Source organism: Quercus lobata, chromosome 4 (assembly GCF_001633185.2).
Source record: "Quercus lobata isolate SW786 chromosome 4, ValleyOak3.0 Primary Assembly, whole genome shotgun sequence".
Taxonomy (NCBI): domain Eukaryota; kingdom Viridiplantae; phylum Streptophyta; class Magnoliopsida; order Fagales; family Fagaceae; genus Quercus; species Quercus lobata.
The window spans coordinates 19,819,431-19,833,693 of NC_044907.1; the positions used below are offsets into that span (position 1 = coordinate 19,819,431).

At 33.8% G+C, this 14,263-nt stretch overlaps 1 protein-coding gene and 1 non-coding gene across 2 annotated transcripts; one reads left to right on the plus strand and one right to left on the minus strand.

Annotated features, from left to right (window-relative positions):
- The first annotated feature begins 393 nt into the window (after window positions 1–393).
- LOC115986883 (probable LRR receptor-like serine/threonine-protein kinase At3g47570) lies at window positions 394–5,902 on the plus strand. Its single transcript, XM_031110243.1, has 3 exons — window positions 394–3,503; window positions 3,816–4,219; window positions 5,771–5,902. The coding sequence occupies exons 1-3, from the start codon at window positions 800–802 to the stop codon at window positions 5,789–5,791; spliced, it is 3,129 nt and encodes a 1,042-aa protein (XP_030966103.1). The 5' UTR covers window positions 394–799; the 3' UTR covers window positions 5,792–5,902.
- A 7,512-nt stretch (window positions 5,903–13,414) lies between these two features.
- Window positions 13,415–13,526, minus strand: LOC115988204. Its single transcript, XR_004091380.1, has one exon. It is a non-coding gene; the product is annotated as a small nucleolar RNA U19 (small nucleolar RNA).
- Between the last annotated feature and the right edge of the window lie 737 nt (window positions 13,527–14,263).

A 14,263-nucleotide genomic window follows, 5' to 3' on the forward strand; every position in this document is an offset into this window, starting at 1 on the left:
GTACTTCCTAGCTAAAAATGATTGTATTAAATTTTAGGGATGGAAAATGCTTATACAGGAAAAAACAATGTATTTTGTTTTTTTATTTATTTATTTATTTATTATTATTATTATTATTATTATTTTTTAAAGATGATTGGTAAAACTCAGTCTCCAGAGGGAGAATCAATACTTCTGAGTTTTTCCTTTATGTTTAACATATTTAATACTGTAATTGTTTTATTGTCCGCACGATTTATATCTCTTTTAAAGCTTAAAGAGTGTGTCATGTAAACAGGTCGTAAAATCAGTGTGAAACAAAGACTTTTAGGGTTACAACTTACAAGGACAGGTCTTCTTGGTCATGCCCATAAGTCCTCTGCCTTTTCCCTTACGGTTACTCACTATCACATCCTCTTGTGTAGTATTAGACATTTTTCCAGGGAGAATCTAACCACATCTTTCTCTTGTGTGAATATGAAAATTCAACAGGTCTCTAATATTGTCTCACGTTTTGTTCTTTTATACACACAAGAGAAAGATGTGGACTTTAGTTTTCTACTTTTACATGCAGACTTTGTTCAAGAAATATGATCAACGGTCTTATCGTACATTACAGGTTCTGACTAACAATGATTCATCAAAATTAGTAAAATTTAGGAGTGGGTCCGGATATCAGTATTTCATGGACTACTTGTCTTCTTTCCCTTACTATAAATTTGCTTCTTTTTCAGCTGCAAAACAACCATACATACACATCCATTTCAAAATTTGATAAACTAACATCTTAGTTAAAGAAAAGCCTTTTCAACCGCATTGCATGGGGCCTTGTTCACACCTGATTTTAGCTCCACCATCATCATCTTTTTCCATGCACACGTTCATCCTTCTCTGCTGCTTTGGGTTTTTTTTCACCTCTGTGCTTGGTAAGAATAATGAGACAGACCGGTTGGCATTGCTCGACTTCAAAGCCAAGATTAGTAAAGATCCTCTCGGGGTCATGAGCTCTTGGAATGATAGCATCCACTTTTGCCAATGGAAAGGTGTTTCCTGTGGTCGCCGACATCAAAGGGTCACTGCGTTGGACCTGCACTCTCAAGAACTGGTAGGCTCTATATCCCCAAATGTTGGAAATTTAAGTTTTTTGTGGAATCTAAACCTTGAAAACAATAGCTTTTATAATGAAATTCCTCCAGAAATTGGTCGTTTGCACAGACTAGAAGTCTTGCTATTGAACAATAACACAATAGGTGGAACAATTCCTACCAATTTATCCAGTTGTGCCAAACTTAGAGTGTTTCATTTGGCTGTTAATAATCTGGTTGGAGAAATCCCCACAGAGCTTGGCACCTTGTCAAAGCTCCGATTCTTTGCTATTCATAAAAATAGTTTGACAGGAATTATCCCACCTTCTTTTGGAAACTTATCATCTCTGGAAGGTTTTTGTGCAGCTTATAATAACCTGGGTGGGAGTATCCCTGATTCTTTTGGCCAATTGACCAAACTTAAAATCTTTGCTGTGGGTTCAAATAGGTTGTCTGGTACAATTCCTCCCTTACTCTTCAATCTCTCTTCAATAACAAAGATTGATGTAGCAGTTAACCAAATCCAAGGGCATCTTCCATCGGACATAGGTATCACTCTACCAAATTTAGAAACATTTACCATCAGCCACAACCAGTTTTTTGGATCTATCCCTCTTTCAATATCTAGTGCCTTGAATTTGCATATACTAAATTTGGCCGAGAATAAACTAACTGGAAAAGTTCCTTCTTTAGAGAAGCTAAATAGAGTGAGGTTGTTTTCCATTGCTGAAAACCAGCTTGGAAATGGAGGAGCAAATGACTTGAGTTTTCTCTGTTCTTTGTCAAATGCTACCAACCTAAGAGATTTGGAGATAAATACCAACAACTTTGGGGGGGAGTTGCCTAAATGTATTGGCAACATCTCAACTAGTCTTACCTTTTTCTATTTGAATAATAATAAAATATCTGGAAATATTCCTAGTATTATAGGGAATCTGATCAATCTGGAGGATATAGAAATGTGGAACAATAAATTTTCAGGTAACATCCCCTCTATACTTGGAAACCTTCATAAATTACAATTTTTGGATTTATCTCAAAACAATTTCATTGGGAACATCCCATCCTCTCTTGGAAATTTAACAAATTTGTTGGAGTTGTATTTAGGAGAAAATAATCTTCAGGGAAGCATCCCATCAAGTCTAAGTCAATGCCAAAATTTGATAACTTTTCATCTTCCCCATAACAATCTTAGTGGTATCATATCCTCGCAAGTTATTGGTCTCTCATTTTCACTAAATAGCCTTGACTTGTCTAGCAACCAATTCATTGGTGTCCTTCCCATGGAAATAGGAAATTTGAAAAATTTAGAACATTTGGATATTTCTGAAAATATGTTGTTTGGTAAAATACCGGCAAGTCTTGCAAGTTGTGTAAAGCTAGAATTTCTAGCCATGAGAAGAAACTTTTTCCAAGGGGTTGTTCCTTCATCTTGGGAATCATTAAGAGGTCTTGAACATTTAGACCTTTCTAACAACAATTTTTCTGGCATGATTCCAAAATTTTTGGAGAGTTTTGATTTCTTAAAATTAGTGAATCTCTCGTACAACCATTTTGAGGGTGAGGTACCAACAAATGGAGTTTTCAAGAATGCAAGTGCAACTTCGATTAAGGGAAATGGTAAGCTTTGTGGGGGCATACCAAAGTTTCAACTTCCTAACTGCAACAACAAAAAATCCAGGAAAAAGTTTACTCCTATGTTGAAGTTAATTATCTTTATACTATTTGGGCTTCTTGGCATATCTTTGATTCTATCATCTCTATTTCTTTGTTCTTTAAGAAAGAAAAGGAAAGAAAATACCTCAAGCAATTCAATAAATTTGCTTTTGGATGTATCTTACCAAAGTCTCCTAAATGCCACTGATGGATTCTCTTCTGCTAATTTAGTTGGTGTGGGTAGTTTTGGGTCAGTGTATAAAGGAATTCTTAATCAGTATAGACATACAGTTGCTATCAAGGTGCTAAACCTTGCACGTCGTGGAGCTTCCAAAAGTTTCAAAGCAGAGTTTGAGTCTCTAAGAAACATCGAGCACCAGAATCTTGTAAAGCTACTCACAGCATATTCAGGTATTGATGATCAAGGTCAAGATTTTAAGGCTTTGGTATATGAGTTCTTTGGAAATGGCGACCTAGATGAGTGGTTACATTCAATGCCAATAACTAATGAGTCTTTTGAGAATCCAAGGAAATTGAGTCTTATTCAAAGACTAAATATCGCCATTGATATTGCTACTGCATTGGATTATCTTCATCATCATTGCCAAACACCAATTGTTCACTGTGACCTCAAGCCTAGCAATGTTCTTCTTGATGATAAAATGATTGGACATGTAAGTGACTTTGGCTTGGCAAAATTCCTTCATGCTATCATCCAAGATTCTTCTGATAATCAATCAAGCTCAATTGTGGTCAGAGGAACAATCGGTTATACTCCTCCAGGTAAATATATTTTGCATTTCTTATATTAAAAATTTTTTTCTTTTACTTTTCCCATATTTCCTACAACAATTCTAACTTCTAAGTATAAAAATATTGTTTTAATAATGATGTATTGTATCTAGAAGATAGAATGTGTTAAAACATAATTTTCTAGTTTTATTCTTCTTCTAGCTTCTTCTTTTATTTTTTATTTTTTATTTTTTTTTACATGCCTTGGAAAAACATGCTTTAAAATTTGTAAGATTTTTTCTTTCCCTTCTTTTTGTGGTATGAAAGTATGACAATTACAATATATGTTATGTGCAATTGCAGAGTATGGTATGGGAAACGAGGTATCAATATGTGGTGATGTTTATAGTTATGGCATATTATTGTTAGAGATGTTCACAGGAAAAAGGCCTACTGATAGCATCTTTATCAACAGCTTAAATCTTCATGACTTTGTTAAAGCAAATTTACCAGAACGAATAATTGACATTATAGATCCTAATCTTCCTTGGGAAAGACAAGAGGGAGAAATAAGAATGAATGACACTAGCAATGAGGATCAAAATGGAAGTCTCAATATTCAAGAATGCTTGATTTTGATACTCGAAATTGGACTTGCTTGTTCCACAGAAGTTCCAAGAGAAAGGATGGACATCACTGATGCTTTAGTTGAATTGCATTTAATTCGACAAAACCTTTTAGAACCTGATAAAGACTTCAAGCTACAGGTAATTTTAATTTTAAATTTTTTTTTTTAATTTTAAATCTTTGTTAACGTATCTTCCGGAGCATGTGATCTGAGGGGTGGGGACAGGGAATCATATCTAGCATTTAGAAAGCCACAGGCCTTGGTGTTAATAATAATAATAATAATAATAATAATTATTATTATTATTATTATTATTTAATTCTAACAAAACCGAAAAGATTGGAGCAACTTGAAATTTGATATGCTCATTCTGCTATACATAGCATTCGGAATTAGCCCAATTTTTTTTTTAAAAAAATTACAAAGTTAACTAATTTGTAAATTTTGAAGTTCGAATTTGTTGTAAAATTATTTTTTGTTTATATATAATTCTAAATATCTTCTAAAAAATGGATTGTCAATTCCATAAATATTGAATAAGATGGGATTTCATAATCTCACACAAATTAGCTTTCTTGTGTCAGAGCATTCTCATCAGTTCTCTCATAAAAAATGCAATTTTGATACACCAAAAACTTACTTTATCATTTTAACACACCATTTTACAATTCATCATTTATCACATCTTCTATTCTTCAATTCTTTACATTAAAATAATATATCCAACACATTAAATAATATTAAACAAATTCCAACACATTAAACTAAAATCACAATCAACCTCCACAAACAACCAACGGCAACAGCAATGGCAAATCAACCTCCACAAACTACAATCACAATCACTGGATCTCCAACAAATTCTAAATCCAAAAACCTCAACAAAAGAAAAAAGAAAAAGAAACTCAAAATCTTCAACAAACACTGCCGGCCCATTATAGCCACAAACACCGCCTCCCACTACAGCCATAAACATCGCCGATCCAAAACTCAACCAACCACCGCCACAACCATGACACCACCATCGACCCAAAATCCCAACCCAACCGATTAAGCAATGACCCAAAATCCACACATCGAAACCCATCCCAAATCTCACACCCATGACCTGATTAAGAGATTTGAAGGTTGGTGGTGAGGGCTGTGGAGGTCGGCGGCGAGGTGAGGCGGCGAGAGATCTTGAGTAGGGAGGACTGAGAGGGAAGAGATAGAGAGTGACGGAGATAGAAGAAATGAGAGAGAAGAGAAAAGATTAAACTGATGAGAGAGGAGAGAGAAAAGATAATAAAAATATATTAAACCAAAATGACATTTTTGTCCGTACGCTCTCATATTTGAAAGCGTACTGTAGCATGTCTCAAAATTTTGATACATTTAGCACACCTCATGATGCTCTGTTTTGGGTGTTTGGTGTACCAAATGCCAAATATTTGGCATTTGGCACACCTGATGAGAATGTTTTGACATGAATTTTCTCAAAGGTAAAACAAAACTTGAAAGTTGATACTTAATTTACCAACTAATTTGTAGGTGATGAGATTCCCCAAAAAAAAAAAATGTAGGTAATGAGTTAAAGAATATCTTTTAAATTCTTGTTACCGTAGAGAATACCTCACTCCACACATTGTTACGATTTGAATTTTGAAGCTAAGTATTCTAATACATTGAAATTTGTCTTCCCTCACCACAGGTGCACTACACTGAATGTTGAAGCTCATTATTCTAATACTTTGACATCATGTTCGGGTGTATTTGGTGTTTTTAGCACATTTGGAGGTAACTTGGGGAGATTTTTTTTTTTTTTTTTTTGTTAAAGAATATATTATTTATGGTTTGCTATGTGTAATGACCCAAGAGGCCCAATTATGTTGTAGAACCTAAATATGGTTAACCCTATTTCCTAGTTTTTATATATATCTTGCTTAGGATTCATTGTAAACAACTTTTGAGCATACATTACATCAAGCCGAACAATTTAATTTTCTATGTTCGACTTTCCTTCATTCTACTCCTCTTCATCAATTTTCTATTCTCTTAATTTTTATATTAATAGGTAATTTTCGTTTGACACTTTGTGACTTGAGAGAAGCCTCGGCAAAATGGAAATTTATTAAGAATTTGTATTTGGTAGCTTGATTTATACCAGGATGGGGAGAAATTTGATAAACTTTGGAGGTTTTAAAATTTGAGTTTGACACTTTTTTGATTAAGTGGAACTCTTACGAAATGGAATTTAAGTCAAGTGGAGGATTTATTAGAGTTTGAATGAATTTAAGTCAAGTGGAGGATTTATTAGAGTTTAAATCAGTTTCCTATTTCGAATTTTATGAGGATTTTTTGGGTCTAGCGTGATTTTTTTTTTTTTTTTTGTCATTTCCAAAAAAGTAAGTGAAAAGTTCTTTTTGTCCACCGAAAAATAGTTATTGAATTCATAAATATACAATACTAAAAAAAAAGTTTGATGGCTTTTGTCTAAGGTCATCCCACGCGGGGGAGGACTTCATCTTGATCCCCATAATAGATTTAAGAAAAAAGGAAGTGTGAACAAGTATGAAAAGGAAAAAGAAAAAGAAAAAAAAATGAAAAGAGTACAAATTTTTAATTAGTGGACCCCATCTTTAAATGCATCCTGCCGTACCCACTTACAATTCTTGAAAGCAGAGTCCATATAATTGAATCAGAAATGGTTTTACTTTGTGGTCCTTTGTCCTCTCTGTGGGTCATTGACACAAAAGGGTCCTGTTTAAGGTAGATGATAACAAGTTTCTTTTTTTTCTTTTTCTTTTTTTTGGGAAGTATCTACTTTTTAATAGGGAGTATGTGTTATTATTTGACTGGATTCGGTGGATTAGATACACTGAATCAAACTAAGTCCGACACGAAAAGGTTTCCACAATTAATGAGCCAAGACTAGAAATTCTTACGACAATTGGGAACTAGGATTGGTTGAGATGGACAGGTAAGAGTGCAGTTTGGGCACGGAAACCATGGCACCATGCATGAATGACGGAAATTACTCACTTTGTATGTGTGTTACTCACTTTAAATATATAACGAACATGTTAATAGGTGTTTTTAGAGTGCTTATTAACAATTTATTTTTAAAAAGTTTTGGTATTATTTTTACGATGAATGAAAAAAATTATTAAAATATTAATTTTTTTCATAAAAATTTTCTTTAACTAAATTCTTAATCAATGTTTTAAGGATATTCGTTAACATTTCTCAATAAATAAATACACGGTCGCAACTTAAAGTTCAACTACTAAATAATTTTAGTCTCCTTTTAAAATGATCACTTTTAGTTTCATAAATAATGTGTTCAGACACGTAAAAGCTATCATTTTAAATTTGTTAATTTGTTAGGTACAGAAACTGATCATTTGAAGTTTTTTATAGACTAAATATATGTTTAGATATCGCTTATTTTTATTGAAAACTGAAAATAAAAAAAAATATTTCGGTTATTGTTTATTAATGAATTTACTGTGCATTTACCTAATTGTAGTATTCATGTCTCATGAACAATGCAAGAGACGCTAGATTAAAAAAAAAAAAAAAAAAACTCGGTTATTGTTTATTAATGAATTTACTATGCATTTACCTAATTGTAGTATTCATGTCTCATGAACAGTGCAAGAGACTAAAACGTTTAGCCGTGAAAACCTATGCAAACGCCTCATTAAGAGATTCTATGCATTGAGCAATTGAGCTTAGGAGCCAAACATGATTGCTTTAAATTTTAAGGACTAAAATTGCTCATAGCCTAATGTGCAAATATTGACAATATTTTTTTAGTTAAAAAATGATGATTGGTAACACTCAGCTTCCAGGGATAGACTGAGTAGTTTTGAGTTTTACCTAAAGTTTAACATGCGTTTATTACTAGTGAAAATGTTATTTATTGTTATTTTTTTTATTTTAGAGAGTTTCAATTTATGACATCTGTTCTTGATGGTAATTCTTTATCATCAAACTAAGAAACTAATCAGCTATTTATTGTTACTAAGTGTGTTACTAATATTGTTTAACAAAATATCCAAGCATGATAGCAAAGATGTAAAAGTTTATCCATATTACCCAAAAAAAAAAAAAAATGTAAAAGTTTTTTGCAACTACAAACGTGTCCAGAATTTCCACCTAGAAAGAGCTTTTCCAGTAAATCTGTGTGTGAAACAAAGACTTGGGAGTAATAGAATAGGTCTTGTTGGTCATGCCATAAGTCCTGTAGCTTCTTAATTTGGTTCTTTCTACTTTCTAGGTCCCTCACCAAACTATCACACGCTTTTGTAGCATTAGAGATGTTTCCATGGAGAATCTTGACAATTCCTAATAATATGTGTAAGAATGGAAAAACAGAGAACAACAAGAAGAAAGAAATGCTTGAAAGCTTGGAGAGTGAAAACAGAGAGAAGTTTCAGGAAAATTTCTGTTATTACTCAATTGAATAAAACTGTACAAAAGATCTCTTATATATACTAAATGAAGAAGAAAACTGACTGCCAACTTATGTGCAAAGCAGTTATGGCACCTGTATCATACACGTGTGTACATAAATAACAAATAAATTGATCTCAAAAAAAAAAAAAAACTAATAAATTCCTAAACTACAAGTAGCACAGCTCACTACAAAAAAACCGATCTAAAGGTGCGTTTGAAAAACGCAGCTTAAGACCCCAAAAACACGGCTATAGGCTTTTAGCCGCGTTTATAAACGCAGCCTAAAGTCCGCAGCTCAAAGCCTATAGCCGCGTTTTTTGAAACCGTAGCTAAAACCAGACCTATAGCCGCATTTTCTAACCGCGGCTATAGGATTCGGCCCTATAGCTGCATTTTTGGAAACGCAGCAGTAGACCCCAACCTATAGCCGCATTTATTAGAAACGCGGCTCCAGGACAGTTTTGAGCTGTGGTTATCAACGTGGCTAAGGCTTTGGACCTATAAAAACGCGGCTATAGGTTGTTTCAAGCAGCTGAATAAGAGTCTATAGCTGCGTTTTAAGAAATGCAGCTATAGGCCCAGTTTGAGCTGCTTTCAAAACGCAGCTATAGATCTTTTCCCAGCGACATTGAACAAACTATAGCCGCGTTTTAAAAACACGGCTATAGGTTTTTTTTTTAATTTTTTCCCCTGCTTTCTCAACTCCCTGCTATTCACACAACTCCCTTCTTTCACAAAACATCCTAAGAATCACAAGTTCTATAACAACTCCTTGCTTTCATTGTATAACAATACACATTATCTTTGTTGCATGAAAATATATATTTCAAACAGTCAGTAATTAGTCAATTAAGAAACTATCATGTGAGCCAACTTCAGTAGGTGTGGTTCAAGTTTGTCTTCAGGTTGGTTATTAGTTAATTAGAAAAATATGAGCCTATACAAAAATGCCAACCAGTCAGGTTGCAGAGAAACTTAAATTGCAACCAAGCCAAACTATTTTGATTAGGATGGGAGCAAACACAAACATTGACTATATCTGAATGAATGGTTAACATAAAATATTTTGCATATATTTATTACCAATGCAATGGATGGAGTATTTCACAAAACACTTATAGATGAAATTCATGTATAGACATAACATGTCACATAAACCGTTAAGTATGTATCTTGACTACAAAAGGAATAACAATGCAAAACATCAACTAGGAAATTTCACTTTCAACATCCTCCCCAAGTTATTATACAGAAAATTTATTTATATCTATCATCTATCTATCTATCTAGTCAGTTATCATTGGCAAGACTTGAATTCCTCACTACCAAACCTACTGTACAAAAGTCAATGAAAAGAGAAACATCAACTAAGAGGATAATACTTCTCCACAACCCAATTCTAACAAAGCCTATCTTGCACTGTTTTGCAGAGCTGTGTTGATCAAATTGGTCATAAAAATACTAAAAAAAGATTCAATGGAATATCTTAAAAGAGAATGGAATTACAAAATTTCCAAATACAGGAACATATATAAATATATACTGACATTCAAAATGTGTTTTATGACTATATCAGAGAGTTTACAAGAATCTTAGATTAACAGTGCAATCTTGACAGTAAGAGCATAAAGGATTCCACAATTCCAAACATCAATATACTTGCCAACGTTTGCTCCAAGTGGAAGATAGCATGGTCAAAGTGAACACACAAAACAGGGTTCCCCCAAATGGGTATCCAAAAGAGTAAATTTCTGCTTTTGTGAACATAAAATTGACACAACTAACAGTCCAAATTTGATTATGAGAGCATACAACAATTTTAAAATTCCTAATACAGCAACTTGTTGCAAATTGAGGTTTTAGCCAATCATTTGGGAGCAACACAAAGAAGTAGAGTACAATTGCACAAAGGATTTTCACCACCCAGTAAAATAAAGGTGTACAAATACATTATTCTCTTGAACAACAACTTCCACTTTTACACGTTCTCAGCAATAGTAGCCTGCTTATCAGTTGCAGTTTCATGCAACTTAGAGTGGATTGTGCACACCGCATATCATGACAAAAATAAATGCTTCACATTTTTTGAACTCGACTGCATCATTTGCTACTTTCAATAGAAATGTAAAAAGTTCAAATCATGATGACATCATAATTCATGACTAACTAACTAATTATTGTAGCGTGTGACATATTCAGTGACATATACATATGTCACTGAATTTGTTACATGCTAAAATAATTACCACTTAAGCTAATTACCGCATGTCTAAAATAAATTAAGCATAGCATTTCTCATTAAGCATATGTTTAACTAACTTCTAAATGAATTACGCACGTGCCTAAAATATTTGGATGGCTTGCCCTTGTGGAATGCCTTCATTTGACCACCTCATCAAGGCACACTTAGCCACGTCATCAAACTTGAAATATTAATGCCCTTATGCCATTTCAAACTCATCAACTTCTTCTTTTTTTATTTTATGTGTTTACTGATTTTTTTTTTTTTTAAACAAAAGCAAAGACAAAGAGAACAGCCTACCTTACCATCCAAAAACAAGGATAACCATAAGAAGATGGGAAATCCTTCTCAAGCACAAAGAGACAGGTTCCCATCAAGCAATATCATGTGCCAAAATTAAAGTTTGCTTCTCTCACAACGTGGTTTACAAATGAAAAGGAAACAGAATGTAATAAAGTTCTATTATCTAAGATAATAGAGGCTACCGATTAGGAGGGGAAAGAATAAAAGAGCAGACTATAAGATTTATTTCATTTACCTCAGGTCCTCAACGCACACATTGAACTTGTAATTACCTCACTGTCTTGTCTAGTTTTACAAGGGGGAATAGAACATAGGTCACAAAACTTTATAAATGGGGATCACCGACCATTTATTAGTTTAGGATCTTAACTCTGCTAATTTCGATAGCTATCTTCTATGTGATTTGATAACCTTTCCCTTTGATAATTTCAGCTAGCTAGCCAATAATAGTTCGATTTATATCAATATTCTTTGGTATATTTATCACTTAGGGATGCATGAAGATTGAAAATAAAATGAGTAATTAAGTTCGACTAAGATTGAAAACAATAGGCCCAATTACTTGATTAGACTTCCAGTTGTCACGCTAATAAAATGAAGGTCACAGGTTTGAGACCCACAAGGAGTAATATATTATATTTGTTTTCTTCAGAAAAGTCACACTTTAAAACTGAAAGTAGAATCAATGACAATTTTTTCTTTTTTTTCTTTTTCTTTTAGATCATTAAGCTGCAACATCAAAATTTCCCACTTCAAAAATATTTTTAAAAAAGAGGAAGAAGAAGATCAAAGAGAACAAAGAACAATTAGGCTCTAGTGGCAGCACAATAGGCCAGCCAATACTGGACTACGCATCCAGAAAATGAATTGTTTACTTCTACTTAGATATTGTTATCATATTCATGACAGTTCAGGTATCAGTCAATGTCATCTTGAAGAGATGCAGAGTATGGTGATCATAGCATCAATCTTGGATCTCTTGGTCATGTATGAGGTGGTCATGGCATGCTGTCATGGTTAGTGGTGGTGCACTGGCAATGGATGGTGGTTCTGGTAAGAGTCCCTTACAAAATAGCTTCTTGGAGTGGGGTAATGAAGAAAGAAAATAATGAAAATGCCAAGCTTATAGAAATGGCAATGGCAGAAATATTTAATCCTAAATGATTATGTAATGGTTTTTTAACCATTCAGCTCCTCTCAAATTAGAGAATTCACCTTCCCTGGAAATTACAAGGAATTTGGAGGCATATTTTCCTCCAACCAGTTTCCCCGTGTTAGTACTCAATTCTATTTTGACATCAGGTACCCTATGGCCAAACCAAAACAATAAATGAAAAACTAGAAGAATTTGAAGAGTAATTCCAGTTCCAGAACAGCAGGAGCTCAGTCAATGCAGGCACAATCTAGAGGGTAGCTAAGAAGAGCTTATTTTGATTTGGTGGAATCATGATTCAGATCCAAATACACACCAACAAAAGAAGATGGGAGCCAAATAAGTATACACCCATGTATTCCTATTAAATATTTAATGTCTACAATGTATTAAACACCCCCCACCCCCCCCCCCCCCACCACAAAAAAAGAAAAAAAGAAAAGAAAAGAAAAGAAAAGAAAAGTGTACCTGAGTTTGTCATCTACAAAATCCATCTTGGTCCCAATTACATGCATGAGGGCCTTTGGATCTATTAATATCTTTACACCCTTGTCCTCAACCAATTCGTCAAACTTCCCTTTCTCATCTATCATATTGTACACGGTATAGAATTGAGAATTAGTTCAACAAAATACTTTCAAGGGAAAAAAACATGGATGATCAATTCAATGAATCATATGTAACACCTTCTAGCACAAAAATAAAAAAGGCATGGTTAGTAGAAGAAAACAAATGTCCATCTGGCCACAATTTTTCATGACGTTATTTAGCTCATCAACATGCATAATCACTTAGATAATTTGCTAATGACTCTAAACATACTTTTCACATTATGATTTTAGATTTGCATCCATTGTCGAGAAAGATTAAGAAACAAGTTTGACCTTAAATATGGACTCAAAATTTATATGATTTCTTCCTGTGTCTTTGTGGCTTTTTGTGGGTTCTTATATAAAGAAAAGAAATAAGAAAAACGAAGAAACAATAAGCAGAACTATAAAAAGGCATATAGGAAAGGAACAACAAAGATAACTGAGCCTCATCCTCATTCTAATTCATGATGATGAAACTAAGCACCATACACCATATTACTTTTGCCTTTGTCTAAACTGAAGAGCCGCATTAGTCCACTCTGCAGCTCCAGTTATTCAAGAGGCAACTTTTTTGTTCTTAGAAAAAATATATGCTGTAGTAGATTATGTCCTAAGACTGCTTGGAGGACAATCGACAAAGAAGCAAAAGTCCCCTCAAAAGACTTAAGAAGACCAATAATGATCCATTAATCTTTGCCTCCTAACTAAGCCAATATGGCATGATAACTCATATGGCTACTCAAAGAGGCAGTGTGTTTTAGAAGAAAAAAAGGAAAGAAAAAAAAATGGGCGAGTTGCTAAAGTGATGACATGAGTTTATATTTAGAGCTGCATTTGCATATTGAACAATACCACATAGGGGGTTTTGTGCTAAACAATTAATGGTTTTACACATAAAACAATACCACAGGTGGGTTAAGTGTTACACTCAAAACCCCAAGTGGATTCTGTGTGTTTAGAACAAAAAGTAAACTGCAGGAGGTTTTGTGTATTTCTCTAGAGAAAAATGGTGACAAAGATTGAAGGGGGAAAAAAACCATATTTAGGACAGCCATTTTTCTGGAACCCTTTTGCTTCTTGTTTGCATGGTCTAGGTCTATTAAAAAACAATTAAATCAAACCCAATTCATAATAGCGATTTCCAATATATCCAACCCTTAAAATTTTCATTACTATTATTAATTTTTTTTTTTAATCTAACATACAAATTCATTCAAATCTAAAAGTATATAAAAGTATCGCAAAATTGAAAGGGCAAAAAAGGCATGAGAGATTGAAATCTAAGATCAAATAGGGTAAGAGTAAGACCCACCTGAGTAGTTGAGGGTGTAGGATAAGCCGTTACAGCCGCGTGCTTTAACGCCCAATTTGAGAAAGGGTCGCTGGCACTGCTGTAGCAGGTGGCGTATTCTGGCGCTGGCGGCGTCCGTTAAGTCCAGGACTTGTCGCCTC